General features: G+C 35.8%; 2 protein-coding genes across 2 annotated transcripts in view; both read right to left on the bottom strand.

Annotated features, from left to right (window-relative positions):
• Positions 1 to 16300, bottom strand: part of LOC127519809 (SLAM family member 5-like) — a 53987-nt gene that overhangs the window by 30186 nt on the left and 7501 nt on the right. The window lies entirely within an intron of this gene.
• On the bottom strand, positions 3937 to 13976 carry LOC127519859 (SLAM family member 9-like). Its single transcript, XM_051907524.1, has 4 exons — positions 13878 to 13976; positions 5851 to 6174; positions 5265 to 5576; positions 3937 to 5126 (listed from the first exon to the last, which is right to left on the bottom strand). Exons 1-4 carry the CDS (start codon positions 13918 to 13920, stop codon positions 4999 to 5001), a joined length of 807 nt encoding a protein of 268 aa, XP_051763484.1. The 5' UTR covers positions 13921 to 13976; the 3' UTR covers positions 3937 to 4998.

The raw sequence follows: 16300 nt of genomic DNA, 5'->3' as shown, positions 1-16300 counted from the left end.
TAACTTTATCTTCATAATGAAATAAACTTTCTTTTTATGAAATTAAAACTTGGAGGCAGGATTTCCTGTGGAAACTGGATACTCTGACCTCAAGCAGAAAAGCAACAGTGAGCATTCTCCACCATCTAGCCTAAAAGACCAGAAAGTAAAATGATTACCGGCTATTTTATGCACATTCTGTTCGTTTTACTCGTTGATGGTAAGTGGTTTTTGTAGTTTGAAATCTCTTTTTTCAGCAATGATCACCATTTCATTGGTGCCCTTTTCTTAAATTTTACTCATCACCGTTTTACATAATTAAAATCGATTTAGTGTAATTCACTTTATATCGTGGAAGCTATCTTGTTCCTAGGTCTGGAATGGACCCATAAATGGCAGACAGAAGACGCAAGAAACCGCGACTGTAATCGCTTTATGCGAATATAGTCTACATTTACTCTCGCTAAATGATTTGACCTTGTTGTGAGTGTGATTATAGGCCTACATGAAGAAAGCATAAATATTAGATTGTTAATTGTTTTAATATATTAGACATAGCTTTAGTGTTGTCATTTGTTTACCAATTGTTTACAGTAGGTTACATATTAAGACGACAGATCAAATTCATTAATATTAATTTAGAATATAGACACACCTCATAATACTGTAATGGTCTAAATTGGCAATATGGTAAATCTGCCCTATATTAAACCATGCTATTGTTTTCTAATAAAAACAACAGAACATGAATCTATCAATTTGCCACTTTCCCACATAGCAACATTGTGTCGGCCCAGATCCGGCCCACATCTGGCACATGTAGCATGATGATCTGGCCCACATGCTGCAATGAATTACGGTCCTTGTGTGGGCCGTTTCTGTTTGCAAGATCTGAGCCACAAGCAGGCCACAGCAATCCCACATGTCAGCCAAGAGCAAAGACATAAACCTAAACTGGACCTTATCTGAGCCATAAAATCTGTGTATATTAAGCTGTTAACAAGCAGAATCACTGAAGGAAAGAAGAGAACAGAAAGAGAGACACAGAAAAGGAGCAGAAACACAAAAAAACTACAAATGATTGTCACCATTGTTGAGATTCATATGCTGATTCTTGATGTCTGTGTGTGTCATTATAGATCAATTTTTAGTGCTCATGTCTGTTAAAATCTTCTAACTGATTGCTGCAGGATCTCATGCTGAAGTAACACAGGGTTTATAACATAAATGCATTAACAGCACAACACAATTGTTAAATTCAAATGACATCAGGCCATTTCATGATGACCACAAAACAATCAACAAACAACCACCATCACTTGATGTCATTTTGCGCTTGCTTCCTTTGCCACTGCAAATGTGTTTAACAAACACAGTCACAGCGGCCAGAAAAGACAAATGTATAATAAGAGTTAAGAGCCCAACTAATGGAAACATTAATCACTGCTATGGTGACTTCAAATGAAAGCGTTAAACCGCTGTTAATTCTCAATAACAACTTTTGCAGATGTCTAACATAAATCAAGTCAATCTGGTTATTAATAAGTGAAGCTAGTAATGCTGTTTGTGGAGTTGTTTAATCATCCTCTGTTGAGATCGTGAGAGGTATAATGTCTTTCATCTTCAGTTGATTTCATCTAAGGCTGTGGCTGAAGTCAGTTGTAGTTCTTATGTTTCTGCTCATCTCTTTTTCTGTTCTATTCTTTCCTTCAGTTCCTACAGTGGCTTGTTAACAGCTTATTAAGGCTCAGATGACTCCATATTTAATACACACAGATTTTATGGCTCAGATAAGGTCCAGTTTAGGTTTATTTCTTTGCTCTTAGCTGACACGTGGCATTGCTGTGGCCTGCTTGTGGCTCAGATCTGGCAAACAGAAATGGCCCACACAAGGACCGTAATTCACTGCAGCATGTGGGCCAGATCATCATGCCACATGTGCCAGGAAACAACAGTAGTGTGATGAGGGGTGAATGCAGCAAAAACTTGTTACATTGGATGATGGGAAACCATCCTTTTATTGTTCTTGCATAACATTATGTAAATTGCTTTTATGACAAAGAACTACACAAATGTAGATGTCATAACATTCTATCAGTAAATGCACACACCTTGTCCTCTGCTTCTGACATTGGGCACGGTGCTGCGGATTGAAGAAGCCGGCCGCCAGCTTCATGAGTTTTAAAGGGGACTTAGGTGATCATGAATTCGTGAACAGATTACGGAGCTAATCACACATTTTTAGGAGGGATGGGTAGAAGCCCCCATATAGTGATGCTTTACATCAGTTGTATACTGGGCTACAGGCAGTGTTGCCAGATTGGGCCAACGATTTCCAGCCTAAAAGCTTTCCAAACCCTGCCCACTCAATTTAAAAAAAGCACCCAAAACTTTAACTTCCAAAATAATGTGGTAGAATTGTATTGCTATGTCAACCAAGGTTTATAAGGGCCATCTGATCTCCTTAAAACAAAAATGAATCAATCCCAGGGGGAGCAATGCAACAAGAAAATAGATCAAAACATGGAAGATAGGCCAACATTAAAGGGATAGTTCACCCAAAAATGAAAATGATCCCATGATTTACTTTTCCACGACATTCTAATTTATTGAGATGCACCTGTATAATGCAGTATATTGAAAAATATAAGCACTAGTTTCCCATATATGGAAATGTATTACGTAATATATCGCATTATATTTTGCAGTATATTCCCATATGTTTTTGTTCCGTAAGGGATTTTAGACATAATATAAAGAAATGTGCATTTTGCAATAAAGAAATGTTCCAAATAATAATTAAAATTTTATATCAGTAAGTGTTAAGTGATATCTCAATAAATATGTTAATGGGTTTGAAGTATACTTTTTTTTTTCTTTTTTTTTTACTAGGGTTTGCACAGTCAAAATTGTCAGTCAAACTTCTTCCAGCAGCCGTCAGGCGCGACTATACCTAGCAAACATTTGGATGTTTAATGACCGTTGAAAAGACGTCCCTCCGACACATCGCATCATGATTGAAAAATAGTTCCAAAATGAAAGTTATGAAACATATCTGAATGTTTTGTGTTAAATATTTTTACTGATATTTACTGACAAGTGGCAGATATCCTGGTCAGGCCAGTGTGCACATGATGCTGGAGGAGTTTTAGTCTCATATTCAATGTCTCCCTAAGCGTAATTCCCGTAGTTTGAATTTCTACATGACATTATTTTGTACACTCTAAGAAAAAATGTGTAGAAAAATGACACATATTATGTGTAACACTCTAGTTTACACATTTTGTGTCAATATTGCATAAAAATGTGTTGGAAGAATTCAATTGTTTTACGCATATTATGTGTAGTTTTAAAATGAACACAACCTGTGTATTTGTTCACAGCATCAGTTCAAGCATGATGTTGAACCAACATCACATTGCAACAGTGATTCAGTGCCATTACCATTGATTATTTGTTAAAAAATTTCAACATTTTTTCAACATTAATTGCAGGTGCAAAAGTGATATTGATTCAATGCGGTTAACGTTGACACATTAACATTGATTTAACATTATTTCGATCATTGATGCTATCTGGGGTAAATGTGTTTATTCATCGTTCAGTCTGATTCTAAATTCATAGTTAATTTTATGGTACCCCTTCAGTTATAATATATGCATATCTATGATTTAAAGATATCGGGGGAGACCGGGGATGGTTGTAACATTTTTGACATTTCTGTCTGTATCCTGGAGTTCTTTTAAGCCAGTGCGTTCAAAATGTGATTAAAACTAGTTAAATGTGTCAGATATTAAACGACATAGCTGTTATCTTTGCAGCACAAACAGAAAATTTGTGGTTTAGTTTCAAACACGAGAAGTGAAATGTTATAATTCACCCCATATTCCGGGTTAGTTGTAACAGACCCTGAAGTGAGATGTATCATTATGAAATAAGGATTATAGCAAAAAAAAATCCATTTTGAATGCTTTTTATTCAGCTCAGACTTTTTAACATAATTGGTGTGTGTGTGTAACAAAAATGAATAAAATGAGCAAATGCTCAATTTACATCCCTCAATTTGTCTTTCTCTTCCAAGACTTAGGCCAGGGGTGTCCAATCCTGCTCCTGGAGGGCCACCATCCTGCAGAATTCAGCAACAACCCCAATTAAACACACCTGAACCAGCTATAAAGGTCTTACTTATCATACAAGAAATTTCCAGTCAGGTGTGTTGAGGCAAATTGGAGCTAAACTTTGCAGGACAGTGGCCCTCCAGGACTGAGTTTGGACACCCCTGACTTAGGCATACTGAAATAAAAAAAATAAAATAAAAAAAAAGAAGCATAAATACAACAAAAAATTGACTTGGGATAGGCTGTAACATGCTTCATTGATGTTACAACTAACCCAGTATCTTGTTGCATGAACTAGCTCATCTTACAGCTTGCAAGAAACATATCTACACAGAGACATAATAAACATAATTTAACTTTGATGAGTTTAACTACAAAGCAGCAATTGCCATAACAAAAATAAATGAAGTAAAAAAAAAAAAAAAAAAAGTTACTTTCTTACATCAAAATGAGTTCGTGTCCAGAATCAGCTGTGTCTGCCACAGGGCTCTACTTTCTCACATGTGGAATAAGAACTAAACCGAGCATGTGTGAAGTGAATCAGGTGATTTGTAACTTGTTCCTGATTGGAGAAATTGGAAGTGTTTTTACATTTGTATTTTTGGGGGTTGCTGCATATAATTCTACAACAAAATGAAAATAGTAAAATCACTTAAATTAAGCAAAAAGAAATTTAAAATGGATGGTATTAGAATAAAATTAAATATTGCAGAATATTCATTGTTTTGGCCACCAGATGGCCCCTAATACCCCAGATTCAGGTAAAGAAGATTTTTACAGAGAAAGCAAAGCTTTGTTTCACCATCAATGAACAATTAAACCACACATAATTTTTCATCTTTACTGATTAAAACTCCGATATATGCCACAATATTTATGATATCTGTTCTGTTTCCTCTGTTTAACTTCTTGTTGATCTGACGTCATTGACCAGAAGAACAGCAGCAGCAGCAGCAGCCACGCCCATCAGAGCAGTGACGACCAATCGGAGCACAGCTTCAACAGAATCACAACAGTGGGTGTGGGCTTCTGAAAAAACAAACGATGATAAAATAGAATTGAGATTTTCTACAAGCTGATTTTTGCTGTAACAAACTCAGTTATTTAAAAAAAAAAAAAAAAAAATCATAGTATTTCAGTGTATAAATGCATTAGGTGCTGTCGTACCTGCACATGTGTGACAGAGTTGAGTGATGTCCAGATGTTGAGTCTGGTTGCTGATGGGATTGTTCAGCACACAGCTGTAGGTGTTTTTATCCTGATATTCCACCTCCAGAGGTAGAGAGAGACTGATGCTGAGATCAGACACACTGATGCTGGACAATAAACTGTTTCCTTTGTACCAGGAGAGAGTCACATGACCCACATTCACAGATGAACACACCAATGAACAATTTGATGATGATGAAGATGATGATGATGATGATGAAGAAGAACATTGTGTAAAGTATCTGCTGATGACAGGAACAGGCAGACGAGCTGGAAAAGGTTAGAATAAATGTGTTAAGAAGAGTTTGTGATGTCATTCATTGATTGTTTACTGCGATTTCAGATTTTTTTTTTTTTTTTTTTTTTTATTGCACTGTTTGAGATTACAACACTGGAATGATTAATAAGAAGAAAAACATTCAGTAAGTTGAAAAAGAAAAGTCATAAATTAATGTGTATCTCAGATTTTATAATCTCAAGACTGAAAAATCAAAAATTGAGGGTAGACCTATTAAAACTGTAACAAAAAAGATATTTAACTCACCATAGACAGTGAGATTGAAACTCTTTCTCACACTGTTGGTCTCTAGTTTATAAACTCCAGCATGTTCAGTTGTGATGTTTGTGATGGTCAGAGATCCAGTTTGATCGTCCAGCTTCAGTCTGTCTCTGAATCTCTCATCAAGAACATCATCATATACAGTGAATCTGCCCTCCAGTACATTGATTTGAACTATTAAAGTGTTTTCAGCTCCAAACCTCCACAGAATCAGATCTTCATCATCTATTTCAGTAAAACCAGAGTTTAGAGTGACTGAATCTCCCTCCATCACTGACACTGACTTCACTGCATCATCACCAAACACACCTGAAGAACAGAGAGTCACAGATTAAATGTTCTAAATAACTTAAATAGACGAACAACAGAACAGACACATGATTAGTTGTGAAATCATATTTTTTGATGTGTTATTTTTAGTTATCTGGCACTGTTAGCACAATACAGGTGGATCTGTGGGAGGAGCCTCAGGGGCATTTGTCTCATCTTAAATCTGATTGGCTCCTTCAGTGCTTCCCCAGACAGCAACATTGTGTTGGCCCAGATCCGGCCCACATCTGGCACATGCGGAATGATGATGCGGAATCTTGCCCACATTTGGCAGGAATGATGGCACTTGGGCGGACCGCTCCTGTTTGCCAGATCTGGGCCACAAGCAGGCCATAGAAATGCCACATGTCAGCCAAGAGCAAACAAATAAAACAACTGGACCTTATCTAATCCACAAAATCTTATATATTATTTATAGAGTCATCTCAGCATTAACAAGCCTGTTATCAAGCAGAATCACTGAAGGAAAGAAGAAAAAAAGAGAAGAGCAGAAACACAAGAACTACAACTGACTTCAGCCACAGCCACAATCTCTGAAGATCTCCACAACTCCACAAACAGCATTACCAGCTTCACTTATTACTAACCAGGGGTGCGTTTCCCGAAAGCATCGGGAACTATGGTCGTAAGTCCCATTGAACTCTATTGGTAACGACGGAACTTGCAACCTTAGTTCGCTTTGGGAAACGCACCACAGACTGACTTTATTTCTGTCATTCATCTACAGCAGTTCTTATTGAGAATTAACAGAAGTTTAACTCTCATGTTTGTTTCATTTGAGGTTACCATTAGTTGGCCTCTTAACTTTTTTGAAAAAAAACAAACAAACTATATATATATATATTTATATGTATATGTATATACGTATGTGTGTGTCTATGTCTATTTGTTTTCTTTGGCTGTTGTGATAGTGTTCCTGTCAAACACGTTAGCAGTAGCAAAGAAGACTGTGAGTGTGCTTGAGTGACGTCATTTGAACATAATTGTTACTGCAACATGAAATCCAGCTGTATTGCAGAAATCAGATGACTGAAGATGGAAAAAAGAACACAACAAAAGCAATCTGCAAAGACAAACACAGATATCAGTAATCAGCATATGAGTCTCAACAATGGTGACAATAAACAAAATATTCAGACAATCAGATCAGCTGCATAATTTATCCATGCTCTGATGCATTCTGGGAGTTTTGTACTATGGTACCCAGCATGCATTGCGGCTACATGACACTTTTGATTGTCACCATTGTTGAGATTCATGTGCTGATTCTTGATGTCTTTGTGTGTCATCTCAAAGCACATTTTATTTTTTTAATTTCTGAAATACAGCTGGATCTCATGTCACAGAAACACAGGGTTTGTAATATTAATGGCTCAAAACAATTTTTACTTTTAAACAACATCAGTGATTCAGGCTCTTTCACAGTGGTTATAACACCATCAATAGCTAATGGCCAATACCTGATCTCACTTCTATTTTTGTTGCTACTGCAAATTTTTATTAATTTTTTTTTTCTACAGATCAGAAAGGATTCATTACAAGTCTTAGTAAATACGGAATATAATCACGAATTTTGAATCCATTCATCATGCTCTGTAACCTTTTTATTATAAATTAAAATTATTTAATTTTATCCTTTACACAATACATAATTATAACATCATAGAAAACAAACAATAAGGGGACATTGCCCTCACAATTCACTCCCCCATATCATCCCAAAGGGTTGAAATCGTAGAATTAGTCGGACATTTCCATTTCTGAAGTACTTCCTTAAAGGAAAGAGTTTTCTTGTCTCTTAACACATAGTCTCTAATTAAAGCAAGGCTTGAAGAGGCCACTGTTTCCACTGGTATGTCATATCCTTTAAAGCAAGAAATATTTCTTGCCTTCCATATCCCTTCTTTGATGACATTAATAACTACCCACCATCTAATCCATTCATCAGAATCCACTCTATTCAACTCACCATACAGAATATCTAGTTCAGTTGGAAACCTATACAAATCAACCATCCATTCTCGTACCAGGGACCATACCTCTCTAGCATATTTACAAGACCAAAACAAATGGCTGATAGACTCATCTTCTCCACACTTAGACTTAGGACATTGTGAACTCTTTGAACAATTCCTTTTTTTTCAGAAAAACTCGAGTAGGCAAGCTTTGATGTGCCACTTGCCAAGCAATGTCTTTGTGAGAATTAAACAAAAAAACATTGTTTACATTCTTCCAGACTATAATACAATCAGATTCAGTAAGTTTTCCCCCTGGGGTTATCCTCTGTAATCCTGGGGATAACATACCTTGAACAATTACCCGATTTATTTTCCCAATAGGGATATGCGAAACTTTAACTTTCCTTAAAAAGGATAACACCCTATCATAAATATTTGGTCTGTATTCAGCATGAGGAGTATTTTGTGGAAGTCTTATCCCCCAGGCATTAGCTACCTGTTGGCCTATCCAAAACTTAGCAAAACAATGCCATAAAGTTTGATTCTCTGACAAACAAACTTTTAAAATTGAAATCAAAAACATAGATTCCAATTTTGATTCCAATTCTGGAACTGCTAGCCCTCCTTTATCCAGTGGCTTATACAATATCTCTCATCTCATTTTTTTCATGTTGTGAGCCCCAGAAAAACCTAAATAAGACCTTTCTGATAGATCTTATAAAATGTATTGGTGCTGGAAATGTTGAGGCCAGAAAGGTAAGGGACGCCAAAATCTCAGCGTTTATTACCAACACTTTCCCTGTCAAAGTAAGATCTCGCTTCTCCCTTTGTTTTAATTTCCATTTAATCTTATCAAGTCTCAAATCCCAATTCATCTTATCCATGTTTTTCCCAAAAAAAGTCCTAGAATCCTTATGGATTCTTCCTGATTTTTAAAACCCAGTTTTAATTTCGGTTCTTTCCAGCAATAATACAAAACCTCTGTCTTTGTCTTATTGATTCTAGCACCAGTAGCCAAAGTAAACTTATCGCAAATTTGCAATGCTTTCTTTATAGAATTGTTATCAGTAAGGAAGAGGGTAAGATCATCCATATAAAGTGAAACTTTGGCCTCTCTGCCTGAGCTACCCGGGATTGGAAAGCCTTTAATTTCAGGATTTTGCCTAAGTGCGCAAGCTAATGGCTTAATTGCTAAAATAAATAACAATGGAGACAAGCTACAACCTTGTCGTACACCAGAACAGATATCAAAAGGGGCTGACAGATAGTTATTTACCAATACTCTACTTTGGCAATCTGCATAGAGAAGACTAATCCATGCACAGATTCAACAATATATGTAAATAACAATGGTCTATACTGTCAAAGGCTTTTTCGAGATCAAGTCCCAAGATTGCCAAAGATAATTTATGACCTTGTGCAAACAAATAAATATCTCTTGCTAATGCCAAATTATCTAGTAAAGATCGTCCCTTAATACCACATGTTTGGTCACGACCAATAAACTTAGGCATATCAGGCTGGAGCTTAAAAAAAGAGTGCCTTAGACAATATTTTAACATCTACACCTAACAAAGTCAAAGGGCGCCAATTTTTAAGCTCCTGTCTCTCTCCCTTCTTAAACATCAAGGAGATAATACCTTCTCTTAAGGAAGATGGAAGTTTTCCTAGTTTACATAGGCTCTCCATAAACATCATCAACAAAGAATCTTTCAAATCTTCCCAAAAGGTTATATAAAACTCTTTAGATAGCCCATCTGCGCCTGGACACTTATTATTACTCATACTCTTTACTGCTCTAGTTAAATCATTGACGCATAGGTTTATATTGTCAATTCTGAGATCCTCTTGAGTGTTTTCAGTCTCGGAAAGAAAATCAACAATATTGTTATTTTCTATATTTTTGGATCTATATAAATTCTTATAAATAAACATGGGATACTATATTGTGCGTTCCTGTTATTACTTGGTCTTCTTGGACTTTTAAGGAATCCAAACTTTGGGAACTAATAATTTTCCTAAAAAAATATCTTGTACATTTCTCATTGGATTAAAAATGTTGAACTCTACTCCTTATAACTCCTATTCTTGTAAGCCATTATTTTAGCCATTTCTCTCTTAAGTTTTGCAATATCGTCTACTACATCAAATCCCGAGTGGGCCATAGTATACAAAGTTTGTAAATCTTTCTGACATTTCTTAAAACGAGAATTATTTTTGGATGTCACTTTCTTACTTTCCTTAATAAAAAATTCTTTATTCTAATTTCAAGATCCTGCCACCAATCACCTACTGAACTATATAATTCTTGCAAGGATTTCCATTGATTTAACCTTTCTTTTAATTTTAATACAATTTTAGGATCTTTTAACAAGCTTGTATTTAACTTCCATAATCCAGGTCCTCTCGTACTTCCGCTTATATCTACTACACAATCTACTTTTACGTGGTCAGAAAAGAACACAGGTTTCACAGAGGATTCTACTACGTTAATTGTTGATGAGGAGAATACAAAATCAATATGAGAGAAAGAAAATCCATTGGAGCAAGTAAAACCTGCATTATTAGGGTTCTGCGATCTAAAAACATCTGTAAGTTTAATGTCCTTAATAATGTCTATAAGATCTACCGAACTAGAATCAAGTTTTATTGTTGTTATTGATTTCCGATCTTCTTTTGCTATTATGCAATTAAAATCACCCTCCATAATTACTTCACGCCCACAAATTAATATTGAAGCTATATCTTTCAAAATTTCCTTCCGTTCTTGTAAATCTGGAGGGCAATATACATTGATTAAACAAAAGGGTTTACCATTCATTTTTACGTCTACATACAGTAATCTTCCATTAACAACTTGCTGAATCTCAAAATGCCAACCTCTAAAAAGAATAACTACCCCAGATGACCTATTCTTATTATCACCAGACCATATAGAATAACCATATTTCCATCTTGAAAGGGTCTATAACTGAATTTGTAAGATGTATTACACTCTTGAAGGAGGGCAATATCATGGCCCTCATTATATAGAAAGGAAAACACGGAGGAACATTTTACCAAATCAACTAAACCTCTAGTATTGATATATGTAACAGATAAGCGAGGAATCTAAGAAAAGGGGAGAGTTATGTGGGAGAAGCTAAGTTACTCTTCAGTCTTTTCCTTTTCTTTTCTTTCTTAGATCGTGGAGGTATTTCTTTCTGTAATACAAATGATTTCATTTGGGTGGCAGATGAAAACATATTAATTTCATCAGAGTCCAGAAAAGGTGTGGAATTGGATGCCCAATCAGATGCTTCTTCCTGTTCCTGTATAGAGAGCGCTATAGGGCTCAAAGATTCCTGATTGTTGTCATCTGGTGAGGAATCTAATGTTGAAGATCTTCTGGACAGAAGAGACAAAGACAAAGGGAAGGCTTCAGCTACCTCCAGAAGAATGTTTCCTTTTTGTTTCTGAGCTTCTTTATCTGGAGTTGATATCATAACATCAACTCCAGCTTCAGTTCCTTCAAATGTATGGTCTTCTTGTCTTTGCGCCTCTTTCCCTGCTTTCTTATCATTGTTAATTGCCAGAGGAAGATACACAGCTCTCAAGGAAGATTGCGGATCTTCTTTCAGCAAAATCAATGTCGAATCTTCAACTACTCTTTGGCCTGTGGTGGGAGACTTATATTAGACTTTTCCTGGGAAACCATAACATCCGGGGCGATATGTTGCTGGTTAACAAAGGAAGTGACATCTCTAATGGTTTTCTCCAGGCTTTCAAAATCCACTGTATTTCCCATCTCTCCATGATCTTGTTGTTTTGTTTTATTGGAGTAGGCATGAGGGCAATCACGAAACCTATGGTCTTCAGCTCTACAAAGATTGCATTTTTTTTGGCAACTGGCAATCTTTGGAGCCATGTTCTTTGCTTTTACAATGTCTGCAAACAGTTCACAGTAATTTCACAGTTAGCAGCTATGTGATCTAAGGAGCCACATTTCCTGCATTCTTTTGGTTGTCCATGACATAGCCCCTAATTGGGCCTAATTGAATTAACGAGGGGAGGTGATGGCAATTGCCTTCTTCAAACGTACTTGGAATTTGGATGCTCCAGTCTTTACCCCATCCTCATCTCTCATCAAAGAGGTGTTTAAAACAGTACAATGCATGGAAAGCCAAGTAGTGTCTTCTACTTTAATCCTTTCAGAATATATCAGAACAGTTACAGTTCTAATATCTCTTTCAGATAAAGGAGTCAACTGGATTTTCTGAAGGCAGGGAGTCACACTCTTCTTAGAATTAAATCTATTCACAGAGTTCATAAGAAGAAAAGGTGGTAAAAGCCACTTCAAAGATTTTCCTACCAGGCAATGCAAAGATATAATCTAATTGAAGGGTTGAAAGCCAAGTTCAGTCTGTAAGATTTTCCTGCTGAAGTTCAAACGATCCATTTCCCATCCTTCAAGAAATTCAAATCTGGCTATATTCCTTCACACCAAAGAGGTCAACATGTTGTTCTGTTGTATGTTCTAAACCAGAAACAATACTACAAAAACCAAAAAAAACAACTAGCAATTGAGGTGAACCACCTTCCTGATCATGGTGTCTCCCTTGTCAGGTATGTATGCTTGCCAAACACATTACCACAGCAGCCAGAATAATCCAATACATAATAAAAGTTAAGAGGCCAACAAATGGAAACATCAATCTCAATCATGGTAACCTCAAATGAAACAAACATGAGAGTTAAACTTCTGTTAATTTTCAATAAGAACTGCTGTAGATGAATGACAGAAATAAAGTCATTCTGGTTAGTAATAAGTGAAGCTGGTAATGCTGTTTGTGGAGTTGTTTAATCAGATCTTCAGAGATTTAATGTCTTTTATCTTCAGTTAATTTCATCTAAGGCTGTGGCTGAAGTCAGTTGTAGTTCTTGTGTTTCTGCTTGTCTCTTTTTTTCTTCTTTCCTTCAGTGATTCTGCTTGATAACAGGCTTGTTAATGCTGATATGACTCTATAAATAATATATAAAGATTTTGTGGATTAGATAAGGTCCAGTTCTGGTTTATTTCTTTGCTCTTGGCTGACATGTGGCATTTCTATGGCCTGCTTGTGGCCCAGATCTGGCAAACAGGAGCAGTCCACCCAAGTACCATCATTCCTGCCACATGTGGCCCAGATCATTATTCCGCATGTGCCAGATGTGGGCCGGATCTGGGCCAACACAAAGTTGCTATCTGGGTCTGCTCTGGAGAATAAAGGGTTATGGGAAGCCAAATAGAGCAAATCAGGTAAAACCGTTGAAAAATGCACTGCTGATGTTTCTCAGAGATAAATGCTAGGAGTAAAAGGCCCAAATGAACAGTCCTAAATGCTGCTGACTTTACTTTGTATTTGCCCATGTGAAAATATCCTTACCCAGTCTTTTATAGTAGTATTTTTAGTAAGTAACTACGCAACAAACAGTAGAAAAACTTTAGAGTAACGAGATTCGCCAATTATCATTTCATGTCATTGTTTACAAGGTTGTAAAGCCACGAATTCTTTGAAATAAACTAATTCTGCTGTTTTTGAACCTGCCCTGTTTCCTCACAATAAAAGTTCAGATTGGTTTGAGCATCTTTTATCTGGGAAAACCTCTGGCTGATTAAAAAGTACTTTACAGCTCTGTATTAAATCTTTATAAACTTAATGAAACTAAAGCAAGAAGTGATGTCTTAAAATGAATATAACTCACCAACCAAACGCCACAAGCAGAACAAAACAAACATGTGAACCATTTTCAGATAATAGCACTTGAAATATGTGAACACTTCAGTGTCAGATCGTGAACTAACAGGACAGTGTTAAAGTGTGAGATAATAATAGAGCTCCACCCACTCACTGCACATGCACAGCTAATCTTGCGTACACTGACTATAAATATTCCTCCTAATATATCTCCTATTATTATTACGCTGTTCTTAGTAGCGGACCAGATGTTGCATTTCACTTTCAGTTATAAAACTGACCTTTTATTATAAAACTGACATCTTTTGTATCAGTATTTTTCTATTAAAATTATGGAATGGTCTTGATGGTCAGAATGGTCACTAATGGTTCTCTTATTGTGCATCAGCCGATCACACTCACACAAACCACATGTTTGAATATAGACGCACTAAAATGCTGAAGACTTTTTTTCACCCATCAGATCAAACCGCATCTCTGTATAGATGTCAGAGGTTTCACTTTGACTCACAATCTGAGCCGCTCGAGTCTCACATGCATTCAAGTCAATCACATTCATATATGAATTGTGGTTGTCATGTGCTTTGCTCTATTATGTTTTTGCATTACTTAAGATTCATTCAAATGCTCTGAATTTGAAACCTGCTGCTCATAAGATCACATTATTTGGTCAACAATTTAGATCCACATCAGTTTAATCACTGGAATCACAGTGCAGAATATTTGCCGCCTGTAACACTTTTTACAGAACAAAACTGTTGTTGAACACTGAAAAAGAAGTATTACTGGCTACGTCACCACTTTCAAGCAAGTAAGTGAGGATGTGCATGTGTGACGCAGACACTAGCCAGTGGTGAAGGGTAACCAACACACAATCTTACTTCCTTTCCTTGTTCCTTCCTCTAAGAACGCAAGTAGAGGACGAAGGAGTCGAAGAAAGCATGATCAGAATATTGAGAATAATGAGAAAGCATGATCAGAATATTGATCACTCAAGCAGGGCCGGCCCAAGCTTTTATGGGGCCCTAAGCAGAATTTTATTTGGGGGCCCCTCGGTTAAAATAACTTAAAATAATCAGTATTTTCTTATATAAAAATAAAAGTAAATGTACAAAATGGACAATATTAAATTAAATACTTAAATAATGACATAAAATTAACAGTTCAGATGGACCTGTAGGAAGATAACAATAATAAATGTATTAACATTAAAGGAATAGTTCACCCAAAAATGAAAATTCTCTCATCATTTACTCACTCTCAAGTTTTTTTTTAAATCTTAATGAATTTCTTTCTTCTGCTGAACACAAAATAAGATATTTTGAAAAATGTTGGTTGCTGGTCACCAACTCTTTGGTTACTCACATTAATAAAGGCCTTCTGAAGCAAAGCGATGTGGGTTTTTTTATAAGAAAAATATCCATATTTATAACTTAACTATAATTACTATTCCAGCGGAAGAGTAACCTTTGACCCGAAGCATGACGTATTGACGAACACGGACGCGCAAAGATAGAGCAAAACAAAACACTGGTCACGAATTAGAAGACTAAAACGAAAATTTCGATATAAGAGAAGAGGAGCTTGAGTTTGTTGTGTAGGAATAACGTAAGCTTAGAAGAGAGTAGACGCCTGGTCAACAGTGGCAGTGGGTTATTAACTGTAAAAGCCAAATGTAATGATTGTTCAACCACTAGATGGCGGTGTGCACCAGTGGTGTTGGTGAAGGTTAACAGTTAACCAACTGCTCAAGTGCTAGATATACCCCCCTCATTAATTAAAATGATAGACATCAAACTTTTTAAATTTATTTGGAAGAACAAATCACACTATATTAAAAAAGAAAATATTTGTAGGTCAGAAATTGATGGAGGATTGAATGTTTTGGATTTTAACACATTTAACACAATATTTAAAATAAAATGGCTCCAAAATGATTTAAAAAATAAGCAAAGTATATGGTATATATAGTACCTAACTTTATATTTACTTTATATATCAAAAAGTAGGCGGTATTGAATTCATATTGAAATGTGATTATGATATTAATAAAATACATAATAAAATTAATAAAATTAAACTTGCAAATTTCCACAAAGAAGCATTACTTTCATGGACTCAATAGTCATAATTCCCCCGAGACTATTAATCGCTTATTTTGGGAGTGTCCCAAGACCCAAATGTTTTGGAAAGAACTCAGTATTTACTTACAAAGAAAAGCCATGACGCTTGTTAACTTTGAAGAAATTGATGTTATGCTAAAATATTATTCATTTGATGGTGATAAAAGTATTCTGTTTATATTTGATTTGATTATTATAATTGCCCGTTACTATATTCATAAAGTTAAATGGAATGAAAAATGCCAAATTTTGAAGAATTTAAAATAGATATTAAAATATATAGAGACAATATCCAAAAGCAAAAACT

Source organism: Ctenopharyngodon idella, chromosome 10 (assembly GCF_019924925.1).
Source record: "Ctenopharyngodon idella isolate HZGC_01 chromosome 10, HZGC01, whole genome shotgun sequence".
In the NCBI taxonomy this organism is placed as follows: domain Eukaryota; kingdom Metazoa; phylum Chordata; class Actinopteri; order Cypriniformes; family Xenocyprididae; genus Ctenopharyngodon; species Ctenopharyngodon idella.
The sequence above is the reverse complement of the archived record's forward strand: the minus strand, read 5'-3'. Positions and strand labels throughout refer to the sequence as shown.